The 17,707-nt window shown below is 24.9% G+C and overlaps 2 protein-coding genes across 3 annotated transcripts in view; both read left to right on the plus strand.

The window, feature by feature from the left end:
* The first annotated feature begins 451 nt into the window (after positions 1-451).
* Positions 452-13,578, plus strand: TfIIFalpha (transcription factor IIFalpha). Of its 2 annotated transcripts, none has more exons than XM_017903647.1 (7): positions 452-569; positions 8,029-8,075; positions 8,172-8,543; positions 8,616-8,938; positions 9,241-9,524; positions 9,604-9,941; positions 13,365-13,578. In XM_017903647.1, the coding sequence occupies exons 1-7, from the start codon at positions 546-548 to the stop codon at positions 13,576-13,578; spliced, it is 1,602 nt and encodes a 533-aa protein (XP_017759136.1). In that variant the 5' UTR covers positions 452-545. The 2 variants fall into 2 exon arrangements, with proteins under 2 accessions (XP_017759136.1, XP_017759137.1); XM_017903648.1 differs by lacking the exon at positions 452-569 and adding an exon at positions 7,629-7,705.
* A 567-nt stretch (positions 13,579-14,145) lies between these two features.
* LKRSDH (lysine ketoglutarate reductase/saccharopine dehydrogenase) overlaps positions 14,146-17,707 on the plus strand; it is a 64,454-nt gene continuing 60,892 nt past the window's right edge. Inside the window, exons 1-2 of the mRNA XM_017903644.1 lie at positions 14,146-14,254; positions 14,370-14,852. Coding sequence (XP_017759133.1) covers positions 14,231-14,254; positions 14,370-14,852 — 507 coding nt within the window. The 5' untranslated portion in view covers positions 14,146-14,230. The remainder of the gene's footprint in view (positions 14,255-14,369; positions 14,853-17,707) is intronic.

A 17,707-nucleotide genomic window follows, 5' to 3' on the forward strand; every position in this document is an offset into this window, starting at 1 on the left:
GGAATAAAATTTTATATTTTTATATTCTATAATTTCATCACAACAGTAAATGCTATATATATATATATGTTTTAAAGCAATGGAAAATATTGAAGAAATTTTTTAGTAAATTTATGAGAGTAATGCAAAACACTTATTATACAATTAATATTAATTTGTATAAATACAATAAAAAAGTTAAAGATGAATAATTACAACTTCTAGTTTATTTGTTGTTACACAAAAATAGTTTGCCTATTAAACACATTTAGCGTTAGTGTTCCCTGGTATTTTCTCTAGTATGATATTTATTTTTTGTTGGTTTATGTTAATAAAATTTGATATTTTTATTTATAAAAGAGTAACAATTTAGCAAAGTTGTTACTAATGTTAAAATATATACATATAAAATTTATCAAAAATCATCGATTAATACTTAATAAATACACTAAATATTGAAACAATAAATAACCTCTAATATGAGTTTCTAGTTGTTTTATGTAGTGAGTTTAACGTGATGTGATGGCTCGATTTTTATTATCATTGAACTAAACTCAGTTATCAAGATGACATCCCCTGTAGTTTCAAAGGTATTTAAGTGTGAAATTTTTTATGCAGTGTAATTGATTTAAAACCATAAAGTTTCATAAAAATTACTTTTCATTGTTATATTAAATAAATTATACTAAAAATAATCATAAGTAATATATAATTGCTAATCATAATACATTTAAATACTTTATAAATTGCTTATTTATTTATGTATTATAATAGAAAATGAATCTTTCAATTTATGTCGCAAAGTACTTTATGTCAAATGTATGTCAAAATAATTTATATCAAATATGTTGTCTGTAAGCTTTCAATTTCAAATCATAATAGAATAGAAATTTATCATCATGTAATAGAAAGTAAATAATAATACCTTCCTCCTTTATTATTTTCTTATACATTGTGATTAAAAGGATCTTTCTATGAATTTAATAATAAGAGATTAATTAATGAAATTCGATTCAGTTTGGATTCACATAATTAAATAAAAAGTCTTCAAAATATATGTTAAAAATTTCTTCACTGTTTTCTTTTCCAATACTTGATATTTATTTCTGAATATTGATTATAGTTATTGCAATGATTATAATGCTCAAAGTTTTACGAGTAAAATATCTAAAGTAGTTAAGAAATATACCTCAATCTTTAAAATATTACATGTAAATATTTGAAAGAAAATACAAGGAACAATTAAATTAAAAATAATGCAAGAGAATAGTTATATTTAAAATTATTTATTAATTTTTATGTTTTTAATTTAATAAATAGTTAATTTAATCATTAATTAAATAAATTTAATATAAATTAAATAATTAATTAAATAAATAGTTAATTTAATAAATAGTAGTTGATGCAATAGTATAATCAAAGATACAAAATTGGCATATTTTACTTAAATATAGAAGTAAATTGTTTACCTTGATTTTTGTTTATTATATGGCGAAACTTTCAGTATTCAAATTAATACGAACTGTTCAGATAAAGGGACTTTTAAGTACTAGAACATTTGTATTTCTTTTGTATTGTCACTACATATTAAAGAAAGAAAAATATAATAATAATTTAACATAGTAAACGGTGTTAAATTATATTCTTTTTATTTTTTTAATCATCTTAGTTCTTTTTCTGACATGATAAATGCTTTGTAGTAAAAAGGTACATCTTTATCACTACTGATTAATTTTTTAGTATCAGAATTAAAAATATTGCCAATTGTATTTATTACAGTGTTTTGGTCAAATCATTATCACGTTATTATTACACTTTTTGCATCTCTGTATTTTATGCAACATACTAATAGTTCAGCTTTATCGTTTCTCCTTTGTTGATTTTTCAGTTTCGTTATAAAGAAAGAGCTTTGTTGGTGTTCTTTTTAGCATAATATTTGTTATATTAACCCATGTAGTTTCTAGAAAATTCAATTTTTTATATAATTTTGTTGTTTTCACTTCTTTTCCCAAAAATTAGAAAGAAATTTTAAAGTAAATTCTTTTCTTGGTTTTATTTAAGACATTCAATAATTCCATTAACTGGTTGTATAATGTTCAATAGAAAAGATAACATTTTGGTAAGTGAAACTTTTTTCTATAACTATGTAGCACTTGTTTTGATAGTAAAAAACATAGATAAGAAAATAAGCTGTTTGGATACTAAAATGTTTAAATAGTGGAATATTTGGACATTAGATTTTCTTATACTAGAGGTTTCATGATATTTTCATAAGTAAACATTTAAAATATTATCAAAACATTCAAGTATATTATAACCATAGACTGTGTATTATTGATATTTGTTTTTATTATTATCTTTTATACACAATTTATAAATCTTTATGTAATAGGTTACAAACATCTTATTTATATACATATACGTACAAGGAATAAGAAGAAAAAAACAGGAAATGTCCAATCTTTTAACAATTTCATAATATGTAGTATATTTTATTGCTGGCAGTTAGTAAATATAAAATAAAATCATTCTTCATTGAAATAAAATCAAGAATATATACACTCTTCCTACTTTCACTGTTTTTCACTAGTATAAGATTGGATTAAATAAGGAGTACTAAAATTTCATGCATAACAAGTAAATAAAAAACGATGTATATAAATATTAATAAAATAAGTAGATATTTCTTGTTTCAATAATAAAAGTGGATTTTTCATTTTATTTTAATATTTTTTCGTTTACTGTTCAAACAGTCACTCTTTTGCTCATTTATTTTTCTGGTGCCTAATTTAAATATAAATTTCACGTTATGAACAACAACTGAAATCATTAAACTTTGTTCATTTATTAATTTATTAAAGCATTAAAATAAAGTTAGTTTAATAAAACTGTTTTATCGATATTCTATATTTATTTAGCTTTGCTTTATGCTTAACTTTTTTATATTTGCTTTATATCCTTAGCTTTTTATATGTATATTTTGATTAATTTTAGTTCCGAGGATGCTTCTACTTCAGTAAATGCACTTTATTGTACATAATTCTCGATTTATTTCTCTTCAACAGACAACTCGCTCATAGAGTTATTTTGGACTGATTATACTCATTTTGATTGTGATAATTTATTTTTTTTTTATTATGTATCTTATAGGTTTTATGTTTTACTTTTGGACATTTTTGAACTAGCATCTTGGTCAATTTGTCAATAAACTCCTTCGCCTATTTTGATAATTTCTGAATATGTGTAGAAATGAAGATTTGGAATAACTTTTTTCTTTGCAGATAAGACACGATCTGCCTTAGTCATTTAGATCGTGATAGGCTTAATATTAAGTTCACTGAAAATATAAGGCCAATAGATCTGTATAAAGAAAACATGTACAAGATGTATAAAAAAAAAGAAAGAAATACAGTTTCGTGACCACCACAGATCGATTTTATACCCTGGATTTGATAATAAAAGATGTAAACAAATTTCCACAAAATAAATCGAAATTTTCAGTTTAATTTTTTATTTTTTTGCATTCGATTTACATTCTACTCACTATAAAGACAAAAAATCTGAAAGGAATCGTTGATCATAACTAAACTGTCCTTTTGAAAAAAAGAGAGAATGCTTAAGATTCATTTTCTGTATGAATGAATTTTTGGACGTTCTGCTGTTTGTGATCCATAGTTTTATTGAGACTTCTTTATTTGTGATGAATGGAGTGTAATTAAAGAAAATATTGACTGTGAAAATGTCAAGGTAAAGGTTAATTTTATAATAATCTTTTTTTAGTTTTACAATATTTGATAATATAGAATGATCTAGATCGTCACATTTGTTTCATTCAGTGGTTTTTCGTGTATACAGGGCAAGTCTCGCAACATAACGATTTCAAATAAATCGAAAATTATTTGTTGTATCAAAAAATGTCAAATAAAAGTTCAAATATCAAATAAAACAATACCGTAATCGATTTTATATTGTATTACTTTTTTCTCGAAATGCAAATGTCACCTTTAGTTTTTTAAATGAAATGACTAATGTTTCTTCTCGAATTCTGCATAGGAAGATGTCATGCGACATGAGGTCTAAAATAAACAATTACACAGATATTTACAAAATAAATTTTATTGTAAGCAGTGCACAAAATTTTCTTTGCAAAACATTGGCGGTCGGTCGTATTTTTCGAGATATTAGCAAAGAAAAAAAAGATTGCTACTAACGTGTTTAGTTAAAAAGAAAGAAAAGGAAAAAATATCAGTACTATCTATATATAGAATGAAAGTGAAGTTCCAGTTTGACTGGATCCTGATTGATGAGTAATGATTTTTTCGCTTAAAACATATATGTCTTTTTTTTTCTTTTTCTTTTTTTTTTTTTTTTTTTTTTTTTTTTTTTTTTTTTTTTTTTTTTTTTTTTTTTTTTTTTTTTTTTTTTTTTTTTTTTTTTTTTTTTTTTTTTTTTTTTTTTTTTTTTTTTTTTTTTTTTTTTTTTTTTTTTTTTTTCACGCGTGACGTGTGTCACTCTCTCCAGGACGCATGAGGCCTTCCGATCGGCGGCAATTTAAATATAGCTTCATCCTGTTATTAATTCGAAAAATTAATTTTAATACGGTAAGCGAACCAATCTTAAAAATATTGTATCGCACTAGTTCTGGGTACAGTGACTCGCGGAAGTATCTGAACGTTATATTTCAGGGGAATTCTTTAATCCAAAACTTCTGTTTTTAATGATAATTTGTGTTTAGCGTAAACACGTAAAATATCTAGTTAAACATACTAACTACTTAAAGTCAGTTTTTTTGCCGTTAGTAAATGTCTATGAGGGGATCAAATCACCAATTAAAGTTTGAACAATTTCTTTTTTGCTTTTAAACGGAATCTCACAGGGGGAATTTTTTGCTGTAGGGTAACAAAACACTAAAAATTAAACATTCTTTATATGAAAAGGTTTGCTCGACAGCATATGTCAAAGTCAAGGTCATCGGAACCGAGTTTTCTAATTTGCATAATAGGTAGAAAAAAGGATAAAATTTTACACTAGTGTCTTTCCTGGATTCTTTACAAGTCGCAAAATACGCCGATTTACGCAATTGTCCTATCTCTAATACTTTACGAAATATTCGATAAAATATGTTTCAATACCTTTACTTTATGGTCGAATTTCATCTTTTCGATGTGAATGATGGCAGATAAAAAAAAAAGGAAATACGTGTGTAACATTTTTAGCTATCCTGTAATTATACAAAATTTCATCAAAATCACCGATTTACATTTTGGTATGTTCCCTTGTGAAATGTATGTAAATGTCTATACACTTTTTATCAATTTTGAGTTGATTATATCGAATAACACAGACCATAAGAAAATAACGAATGTAACAATATTCTTTTTAATGTCGTAAATCAAAATATCAATTTCGTCGGTAGTACTGTTTGTAACTTTTTAACGTTTCGATATTAATATTTTACAGCAAAAATTCACAAAGATCTACTAGTTTTTAGTATGAATAGTTATTCAATAAATAAATAAATTTTTTTGGAACGTTTTTTTTAAATCCTTTTTATATTTAGGGAATATTAATTATTTAAATTTAAACTATTTCTTAAACATCTAGTGATTTTCAAGATATTTTATGAAACATGATTTCACGTATGTGCTAACGGAAGTTACTACCTTTTTAATATAAATTTCAACATATAGAAACATAATATACTAAATATATTTACATAAACTGTATTATACTATATAAATTTTCTCAAAATTAACAATTTATATTTAGGGATTTTTTCTTCTAAGTCTATCTTTAAACGTATAAAATAAGAGATATTGCATTTACTATAAATAAAGGTAGAAGGAAGTTATGAAAGAATTTTACATTTTATCATTTCCAGAAGAATTATCAAATAACGGATATAAAATACATGAGTTATTTATTAGTTGCAACACACAGGTATATTATTATTGTATTTGTATATCTATCAATCATTTGTAACTTACAATGTTTATTACAAATAGTAATATTATAAATTATTTATAATATTATGTGATTAAACATATACGTTATGTACACGTGTATTTATTCGTCTATCTATTTATTTATTTAATATTTATATCTTTTTATTATTCTACATATGTACATAGCCTGAATCATATTTTGTTAATTATTAATATCATTAATTACTAACAGCTAGCTCTACGTAAAAATTTTTCTGCCGTCTTATTTACAAATCCAACGTTATTTTGTGATCGAATTAGTGTATTTTCACCGATATTATTAATGTTCATTATGATATTAAAGCTGTCATGTAAAAGCATTAAAATATACAGTTTATAGTTAATAGCACTTCAGCCTTGAAGAAAAAAATGACAAACGATAAATTTGAAGGTGATTTTATTAGTTCAGTTACTAAGTGGAAAATATTTTACAATCTAGCAGAACTTGTTCTAACTAATTGTAACTAATATAGTAATAAACAACATCTTTTCTATTAACATTCATCTTTTTTATTCAAAATTTCCACAATTATTTATAAATACTACGAATTTCGGTAATCTCAAACAACCGATCTTACCATATTTTATGATCAATTTCAAACACTATTTTTAAATTTATTTTAGGAAAATAAAATATTTTGCATAAGAATTGCTCTTTTCTTAACGTAAATTACAACAGTGATTTATTTCGTTACGATTTCTATTTGAAACTCTTGGATTATGTTGGATCTTCTCCCCTATTCAAAGTGAATGAAGATTAACTCTAACACGTATTTAAAGATCTTTTAATCTCATAAAATTTGAAATTGAAATGATAAAAGTCGAAAGAGTAACAAAGTCACACAAAGAAATCAAAATCTAATCAATAAGTAATTAAAACCGTAAATTTCGGTGTGCTTATAAACTAATTATCTAATCACTGAATTATCAATGAATTTGATGGTTTCAATTATCTTCAAAAATATTCGGCAAGTTCGCACTACTATTTTACCATAATATTTATTCATAAGATTATTATTCAAATTGGTGTACTCAAATGGATATTTTTATTATTATATTATACTATTATTAATAAGTTTATCTCTTATCTACTTTCAGTAAATTCTATCATCCTATTAAGTTTTCACCTATGTATAAGTTTCATTTTTAACAAGTTCTCTTTATTTTTTCCCATGACTTTGCATATATGATTTTTTAACTTACTTTTTTCTTTCTTTCCATTTTCATTATTATTTTAATGTTATCATATTTTTTATACTTTTCTTGTATTTTTCTATCCTATATAAACCTGCACTTGCATACACATGTACATGTACTTATAATTAAGATTTTTATTATTTATTATTAAGAGTATAAAGTATCTGTATCTGCAAATAATGTGCACTACATCATATATTTCCATTAAAAATATGTCAGTTTCTATTCTGTAATAAATCATTTGTAACACTCTCGTATCTTGTTTAATTTTCTTATATAGAGTTTTTTATATACAAACATAAGAAATCTAAGATCTATTCAAAGTTTTCAGAAAATTCTGTAGAAGTTGTTTTTTATGATGCTAGAGGTGGAGAAGCTGTCTAAGCTCTGGAGCTTAGCTTGTGCCAGCCTGAATTAAACAATATATACAGTTTATAGAATTATAAATTGTTTTCAACAAATTTTCAATCCAATTGCCAAATTATTTATTGCAGAAAATATACCTTCTCATCTTGGATACAAATTTTTGATAGTATTTAAGAATTGTAAGCACATTATAGAATTCTGGCTTTTATTTAAGTATTAAAAAAGAAAAAAAAGAAAGAAAGAAAAGAAAAAGTAACATATTTCTATTTGTAGAACAGAGGGATATAATTTAGTTAAAATTGCATTATTATCAATTAAATTGTATATAACTTATGTCAAAATTGATAAATTTTATTTACTTATTTTTTGACTTTGTATTCCAAATTTTTAACATTTGTATGAAAAAAATGCTTTGTAAAGATAAAGAATTTACTATATTTAATTAATCTAATTAAACTATAGTTTATTAAGATTTATTATATTAATGTAATAACAATTTTAGCTTTCAGTTGCACCTTCAATACAAGAATTTAGTATCAGAGTACCAAAGTATGTAAATAAAATAATCTTTTAAAAATTATTCTGGTTATATATATAAATGTTTATAGAATCAATATTATTAAGTAAAATGTTATGATATTTTAGAAACAACAAGAAAAAGCACAATGTGATGCGTTTTAATGCAACATTAAATGTTGATTTTTCGAAATGGAGTCAAGTGAAAATGGAACGTGAAAACAATATGAAAGAATATAAAGGAATAGAGGAGGAAATGCCAAAATTTGGAGCTGGATCTGAATTTGGGCGAGATGCAAGAGAAGAAGCAAGAAGAAAAAAGTTTGGCATTACAAGTAGAAAATATAAACCAGAGGATCAACCTTGGATTTTAAAATCTGGAGGAAAAACTGGAAAAAAATTTAAAGGCATAAGAGAAGGTGGTGTGAGTGAAAATGCTGCATATTATGTTTTTACGCATGCTGCTGATGGAGCCATAGAAGCTTTTCCATTGCATGAATGGTAATGTAATTTGACTATTTCAAAATTAAACTATGTTTCATTAAAATTTCAATGAAATGTTTATATATTCAGGTATAATTTTCAACCAATTCAAAGATATAAAGCACTAAGTGCAGAAGAAGCAGAACAAGAGTTTAGTCGTAGAAATAAAGTAATGAATTATTTTTCACTAATGTTGCGTAAAAGACTTAGGAACGATGAGGAAGGTGCAGATGATGAAGAAATAATAGAGACTGGGAAGGGTAAGAAACCAAATAAAAAAGAAAAAGACTTAAAAATATCTGAAATGGATGAATGGATGGATAGTGATGATGACGATTCGCTCAGCGACGATGAAGAAAGTAAACGAAACTCCGATGAAGAAGATGATGCGAAAAAGAAGAAAAAAGGCAAAGGTGTTTACATACTTAATAGTTATGTGATTATATTTGTTACCATGTTTTCTTTATTCTTTCTATTATTTAGACGAGATTATTTATTATACATATAAAATTGCTATGTTTATATAAATACTTTCACTGCATGTTACGAGTATAGAGTGTAAAATGCAGTATCGTTTATATATATTCTAGTACATCTTACACAGCATAGGGGGTTAAGATATAATTTTTGTTTATGTAGTAGGATGAATTTCTTTCACTTTATATGATTAATGTTATATAGCTGTATTTTGTGTTACTTTAATTATTTGTATTAGTTGTTATCCAGAAAAAGAAAAAGAAAAATGCTTCGGATGATGAAGCATTTGAAGAAAGTGATGACGGAGATGAAGAAGGTAGAGAATGTGATTACATTTCTGATTCGTCGGATTCTGAATCAGAATTGGAACAACAGAAAGAAATAAAGTCAGTTGCAGAAGAAGACGCATTAAGAAAATTACTTGCTTCTGATGAAGATGATGAAGATGAAGAACAAGCAGACAAAAAGGATGGCGATGAAGAGAAAGATGAAGATGATGAACATAAAGATAAAGATGATAAGGTGAATTAAGAAAGATCAAAATTAAATTAATACCTTCTTCCACTAATATGACACTTATTTTATTTTCTGTCTATTATAGGATAAAGATAAGACCACTAAAGATACAGATAAGAAAAAAGATAAAAAGAAAAAGAAGAAACAATTAAAAAAAAAAGATTTAAAAAAACTTACATCAGGCAAAGATTCTTCTAGCGATTTTTCAAGTGACTCAGATTCAGAATCTGATACAGTAAAAGAAAAAGATAATAAAAAATCTAATAGTGCACATAGTTCAAGGTCTGCAACACCTACACCTGCTGGAATATCAGACTCCATAAAAAGAAAACAATCTGGATCTCCAGATTTATCACAATCGAAAAAGTTAAAATTGGATAATTTTAATTTAGTACCAGTAACTTCTTACATTCCAGGAGCCAGGTATGTTGCTTGTTATTACTTAAATTTTATAAATAAAAGAGATTTTAATTAAATTTTATATATTGATATACTTCTTGCAGAGTTAAAATTAATTAATTATAAAGAATATTGCTTTTAATATATTTTGAAATAAGAACATATATAAAATTTTGATTTCTTTGAAAGTGTTTCTTGATAACTAGTATTGTAATAAATCACTTAATACTATAAACTAGATATCTTTGTTGTTGTTTTTTTTTATATATATAGCATCAATTAATATTTAATGTTAATACTTAAAATGAATGCTTACTGTTTTTGTTATTAGTTGTTTTTTATTACTCCAATTAAAATGCAATGAATTATATTTTCTATACATACAAAATATTGATGTACATACACAGTATGTTTAACAAAAATATTTACACATTGGATGGAGGAAATTTAATAGAATTTTTGAATCCTTTTTTAATTACACGAAAACTAAAAAAGTGCAGAGATTCATTCCCATCTTAGGTTCTCGAGTTACGGATATTCATAACTGTAATTATTTATGCCTTTGAATAACTGCAATTGGTTATCAAAGTTATAAAAAGTCGCCGAGCGTATTTCTTACGCACTATTTTTGCACTTTTACAAAATGTTCTTTATCTAGCACAAATTAGCTGTACGATATCGTATTCCTTAGACATTTATAAAAAGGAAATAATCCAAAAAAAAAAAAAAAAAAAAAAAAAAAAAAAAAAAAAAAAAAAAAAAAAAAAGAAAAAAAAAGAAAAGAAAAAACGAGATGATCTTCAATGTTGATAGATCGGTAAAATATGCATGCAGTGCGTAAGCTATTTTGTTGCCGCGCAGGTATTACTCATTTGTCTAGACTCAACAGGGACGTCGCTATGCGAAGTCGACGTCGATATTAAATACTGACGCTGTTAAAGAATAAACATAGATGCTTAGGAATTAATAAAATTTTTCTGCAGAAAATATGAGATATACATATATAAAATAGAAGATTACTTGTAGCATGAATCGCAAATTGTCCGCACACTTTTCTACCTAATGCGTGGTAAGATACTTTTTTCTAAAACAATAAGTCTAATACCAAGGAATCGCTATGTGAATACCTAAAATTCATAAATTGATGTCACGGTAGAGTGATAAATAAATATGCTTGAATAATACTTAAACGCTACTGTTTTGCATCATCTTTAAATTCTGTTATTAAATAATATCCAAATATTACCATGTTTGAGAAAGCGTATTATAATCCCGATTATAAAATTCTTATAAATTTGTAGACAATTGCATTTATTTTTTAACAACTTTACATTATAAAGTCATTTGTATTAAATAACGAAATTGTTTTAAATTACAGATGAATGAAAGAAATTTTTTATACTTTTGCAATCAGTATAATAAAATACATGAAAATATGTATACATGTTATATATGTAAAAGATTACGCATGATATAAAAGAGTACGCATGATTACGTCCCTGCCGAGTGTAGACATTTGAATGCTACATGGCGGTAAAATACAGCTTACACGTTGCAGATGTATATTTTACCGCCCTTTTAACATTGAAGATTATCTCAATATTTTTTCTAGATGATTTCTTCTTCAGAAATGACTGAGGGATCGTAGATACCGTATAGCAAGTTTGTTTTGGATAAAGAACTTTTCGTAAGAATGAAAGAATAGTGCGTAGGAAATACGTTCGGCGATTTTTGTTTAAATTTTGATGACCAATTGTAATTATTCAGAAGCATAAATAATTATAGTTATTGATATCCATAAACTCGGAAAACTCTCATCTAATTTTTAAGATAGGAATGAACCTATTAATTTTTTTAGTTTTCGTGTAATTTTTCATTTTAGCTAAAAATCGTACATTTTTGAAAAAACTCATATTTCTCGAAAACCGAGGGTACTAGAGCTATTTCGATTGTGAATTCGTATTCAGAAAGATCAACTCTACAAGTGTTTACCAATGGATATTAGAGATTTGAAAAAAAGTTAAAATTTATTGTACAGTGTTATTTTTTAAAATTTTATTTTATAAAATGAAGTATTAAAATATGAATATAGATAGAAATTATACTCTTTATATTAAACTTATTTGATTTTTGAGGATTAACATGATATACATACGTATCGAATAAAATTCCAAACCTTTCAAATGAAAGAATATGCAAAGGAATATTGGTGCATATATTGTTTCTTGTTATAGAATATTAATATACATGAAAATAAAGTAGTATGCAATAATTTACTAATTGAAAATAAAGAATGAAATTCTTTTCAGTTTTCACTCATGAGAATCTGTAATTTCATTACTATCTCTATCAATGTTGGTATTAATATTTGTAATTATTTATAAATGCCAATATGAATTAAATAGGATAATAGGTTTTGTAGTGTGTTTCTTATTTATTTTCTTAGAAATGTTATTGCAATGTCTCTTTAATATCTTATATAGTAATATTTTCCATAGGTAGGTTTTCTTATTATAATAAAAGCTATTGGGTCTAGAATTTGGTCTACAATTGAGTCTAGATAATAGTTAATTTAGAATGAGCAATAATAAACAAACAAAACAATTTCTAAATAATGATGTAAGTAATTAGTTTTCCTCATTTGAATTTTAAAGAAGAAGAGAAAATAAAAAATAAGTGATAATCATATAACTTAGTACACCTGATATTTATTCTTCTTCATCGTAATTTATACATACTGCATTGTCCAACAAATTCTAACTCTCTTTCTTTTTTGCAATATATAGTGGATGATTTTTGTAGAGTTCTTCGCCTTGAGTACAAATTTGTAAGCGGAATTGTTGTATCACCTTTATTTCTCGAAAAATTCGAATATTTGTAAAAACTAAATTTTTAACAAAAATTAAATGGTATATGAAAACTAGAGTAGTTAAAAAGCTGTAATTTGTCTCATATGATAAGAGGGGAGAGACTTTCGAACCCATCAGTGCTTATGATTATATTTTGAAGCTTTGAATGGTTATAAGTAACCATTAAAATTTAAAAAGATACCGATTTTCGTAGCTCCTACGTTCTGTTTTTACATTTTCACGAAACGGTTTTTTATTTACGAATTTATTTTTATTTATCAATTTTTTATTTTTGAATTTGCTATGCATTAGATTCTGTACCTTTTTCTGAAGAAAAAGCTATCCAGCAGAAATGTCAAAACGGTTTTCAATTTATACAAATCAAGAAAATATTTATTAAAAACGCATGTACTGCATTTCACCGGATGAATAATAAACATATTAAATAATATTTTCATTACAAACATCATGTTTCAATTATTTTATGATTTTAATTGACTATTATGCCTAATCAGCAATTCGTGATATTTTTTCCATAAAATATTTAGAGTCTTGCAATATAATTTTTAATGCAATGAATATATTTGTTATGTTATAGTGAATCTGGAATTACAGAAGATGCAGTTAGACGATATCTTATGCGTAAACCAATGACAACAACAGAACTTTTACAAAAGTTTAAATCAAAGAAAACTGGTCTTACTTCTGAACAATTAGTTAATGTAATGACTCAAATACTGAAAAAGATCAATCCAACTAAACAGACAATAAAAAATAAAATGTACTTATCTATTAAAACACAATCTAATTGATATTTTCCAATACTTTTATGGTATAGAAAAATTAGTTTAGTATTTTATTCGATATTAGTCCTATGTAATATGTAAAGATAATACTTTGTATCATAATGAAATAAATTCAATATGGAAATTTCTTTTATTTAATAACGATATATTTTCTAATAGATCTAGTATAATGCATAAAAAAGCCTAATGAATGGAGATAATATATGTTGGTAATTAAAAATTCCATTAGTTATTATGTTGTCATGTTAAAAGACATTAAAAATGAAGTCAGGTTTAAAATATGAAGTTTTGTTAATCTGAGTTAATTAATATGATAGAAATCATATGCTGAAAGAAAGTCAAATCTTTTTGATAAGAACGTGACTTTGAGTTTATCAGTGATGTGGTAACGTATTCTGAGATTTGCATTGACCTCACTGACCCATGTAATATCAACACAGTAATATAGAAGCTTTAATTTAAAATGGAAGCATGTTGTATTGTACTACACAATAGTTTCTTATTGTTTTGTTGTGAATTTAATGAAGTTGGTGAATTTTGAGTTTCGTTTCTACAAAGTGCTTTTATACCATTTATATGACTATACTGAAAATCACTGACAGTTTTTTAATTACGCAAGTGTGAATTCAATGCAAATTTATTAACAATACGTAACAACATGTCTTCAAATCGTTGTATTAATGTAAGAAATGCATAATATAATATGTATTCTTGTATGATCATCAATATTAATAGTGACCAGGATGAGTGTTTTTAAACATAAACATAAAATATTTAATCAAAAGCATTTTTTACAGACCTTAAAAGGCAAAATAATAGCAATAAAAAGAGAAGATCAGTCAGTGTGGGAAAGAAGAGCTCCTTTAGCACCTGCAAATGTTCGTCAATTAATTAGAGAAGGAGTAAAAGTAATTGTACAACCTAGTAATAGAAGAGCTTATCCTGCACACTCTTACCAAGCTGCAGGTGCTATGTTACAAGAGGATATTAGTTCAGCCTCTGTAATTTTTGGGGTGAAACAAGTTCCTGTGGATCAACTTATATCTAATAAAACTTATTGCTTTTTTTCCCATACTATCAAGGCGCAAGAAAGTAATATGCCTCTCCTAGATGCTATTCTTGAAAAGAATATACGTTTATTAGATTATGAAAAACTAACAGACGATAATGGACAAAGAGTGGTTGCATTTGGGAAATATGCTGGTGTAGCTGGTATGGTGAATATATTACATGGACTTGGATTAAGATTACTTGCACTAGGACATCATACACCATTTATGGTAAGATTATTTTAAGCTATAAAATTTATTACATAACATACAATGAGAAATATGTTGAAGAATATTTTATATCGTCAAATTTACTATTAATGTAAAACTATTAATGTAATAACATATATAATATAGATATATATTACTAATACTTTTGTATATAGTCTTTAATATCAAAATAATTGAATACTATAAGTTCATGCAAAAGAAATATACCATTAAAATGTAAGAAATATAAAGGAAGAGTTATAATTATACTGTTAATATATATAATATTTATAAATAAAAATAAATTTATAAATAATATATATAAATATATTGAATTGAAACTTTCATTTACATACTATACTTGTAGTATAACATTTTTTCACATTATCTTCGTTATTAATTTTAATATCCTTTTGATTTTGTCTTTAATAATTATTTTATATGTGTATTATATACATAATTGTTAAAATAGAAAATTTTTCCATTATAAAATTAAATCACGTTTACTGTTTTTATATTGTAATTATTAAGGAATTAATATTCTTATAAAAGTCTTACATTATTGATCATTCTCATAAAATATTTTTGAAATTTTCTTATTTACGTTATTGGACAATGTTACCTATTTTCTGCAAACTTATATCTAATATGTTTTATCATGCATATATTAGTAGACTCACATTAAACGTTACCATATTAGAAAGAGTATGGAATGTTAAGTTAGTTATTTTCTAGATTCTTCAGGTTTTATTTGATTTATAATAATACAAAATAGTAAGTAATAAGCAATTAATCATAGTAAATAAAATAGGTACAGCGATTATTTGATTCGTGAATACAAATCTTGAATTGTACGAATTTCAGAAACCGTGGCAATTATCAAGAATATTAATTAACTATAATACGATTATTTTTTATTTCTTTCATGTATAAATTTAGAGGATATTACTACGATTAAAAATTTATCAGTTGATTCAAAATATGAATTTAAACAGAAAATATTCTATAAATATATTACCAATACTGAATAATGAAGGTGCTGTTATTAATAAATGTTAGTTGACTTTACAAGTTTTGACGACATTTCATTAGTTGGATATAAACTTTTCTTCATTTATTTTGTTTGTTTTATTTAATTAAGATATCGAGTTTTTCAACCGTTTTAAGTAGCAAGGATTATTTTTATTACCTTAAAATTACAATTAAATTTTTATCTTACATTTTTCTGGGTAATGTTTTATTCACTTCTTTTTATGTTTGATTTATTTAAAAACTAAGGTCATGATAAATCATGAAATATTAGACTATGCATCAATTGTGATAGAAATTTAGCTGACTATATATATTTGTAAGTTGTTGATCTTTTGCATAAGGTTTATGACAGTGAAAATTATCCTTTGGAGTGATACACATATATGATGAGGTAACGGAATTTTATTCCCATTTGATATTTGTAATTTTTACTAGGCAATCATACTCGGTTCTTAACGAAGTTAATGTTTCGGTGATATTGATTAAAAGGATATAATCTTTGAAAATAATCGAAGCATGCGTAAAATAGGTACAAAGTATAATAATAAATCGAGCAGTTAGTTCCCACTATGATTGATATGAGTATGAAACTTTTATATTTAAAAAATTGTTATATTTTTCTCAATAAACAAGACCGTAATGTTTTGTTCCCTTTCGGTTAAAATGAACTTAAACGTTAAAGGTATTCGTACACTAAACAATCTTGAACAGGATCTCGTAAAACTATAGTTTTTCAAGTACTTTTCATAAATAATAAATTTGTAGATATTCTTGAAAATTTCTAGAGTAGATATATTATAAAAGAAAAAATTAGTAAATTGTTGTTTAAAAATAAAGAGAAAAGTCGAAAGAACGGCCAATTTTCATAAAGTAATAGCGTTTGCATACTTAATAAATTCAAAATAAATAGGTTATTTAGGACGTTTATTTTTTCGAAAAGTTTAGATAGATCGATATCCCTTTAATTCAATAATATGTTTTAAATATTTTGGCACGTTAAAAATTATTATTTATTTTTATTTTTTATTACATTTGTGACTCGACCATTACAAACAGATGATTATACGATCCTAAAAAATATGTTACTTTAATTTGATAACTTGAATTTTTTATCTATCTAATTGCAAATTCAAAATGCATTTTCCTTTAGTTTATTCAGTATTATTCAGTATTATTCAGTATTACAGGATAAATCGATAAAAATGGATCTCATGCTAAACATGTTACACATTGTAAGCCCATTTCGTTAAACTCTTTTCACTGAAGTAAAATTTTACTTTTGGTGCCCGAGTTAGTGAATTTTTGCCAAATTATTGTTACCTATATTATTGAACGTCGTTTTCCGTGTAAAAATATTCTAAACGAACAGAAAGTTAAAATTCATTAAAAATAGGAATTCATTAGTATTCGTTTCCATTTTCGGAATGTCTTTTAACAATTCAACTGACGAAGGAATATAATAAGGAATATAAGATTAAAAAATGACGATAGCAACTTTTTTGTACAAGGAATATAATGAAAAGACAATATTGTACAACTGAAAATTAATCATATCTCATATAAAAAGAAAAATTTTAAAACAATAAAGTACTGAGTGGAAATGATAACAATTAACGAAAATAAAAGGAGGGAGAAAATCATATCAACTATGGAAAGCATAGTTTTCATAATAATGTGCCTTCGGGATACGTAGTAATTGACCGCATCTTTGGAAAAACCGACCTTGATGTATTCAATGGAATATATAGAATTATATATTTAACGACAAATATAATTTCTCTTCTACAGTTTATGGATCAGCGTGTGATAGAAAAAGCTAAAAGGCTTTAATGAAAAATTGAAAG

Source organism: Eufriesea mexicana, unplaced genomic scaffold, assembly GCF_001483705.2.
Source record: "Eufriesea mexicana isolate 0111107269 unplaced genomic scaffold, ASM148370v2 scaffold2501, whole genome shotgun sequence".
Lineage (NCBI taxonomy): Eukaryota > Metazoa > Arthropoda > Insecta > Hymenoptera > Apidae > Eufriesea > Eufriesea mexicana.

Bases quoted from the DNA above. Each gene is read 5' to 3' on its own strand.
- TfIIFalpha (XM_017903647.1), top strand. From the start codon at position 546: ATGACATCCCCTGTAGTTTCAAAG. The intron at 8,544-8,615 runs GTAATGTAATTT...TTATATATTCAG, and splicing joins GCTTTTCCATTGCATGAATG to GTATAATTTTCAACCAATTC. The intron at 8,939-9,240 runs GTGTTTACATAC...TATTTGTATTAG, and splicing joins AAAGAAGAAAAAAGGCAAAG to TTGTTATCCAGAAAAAGAAA.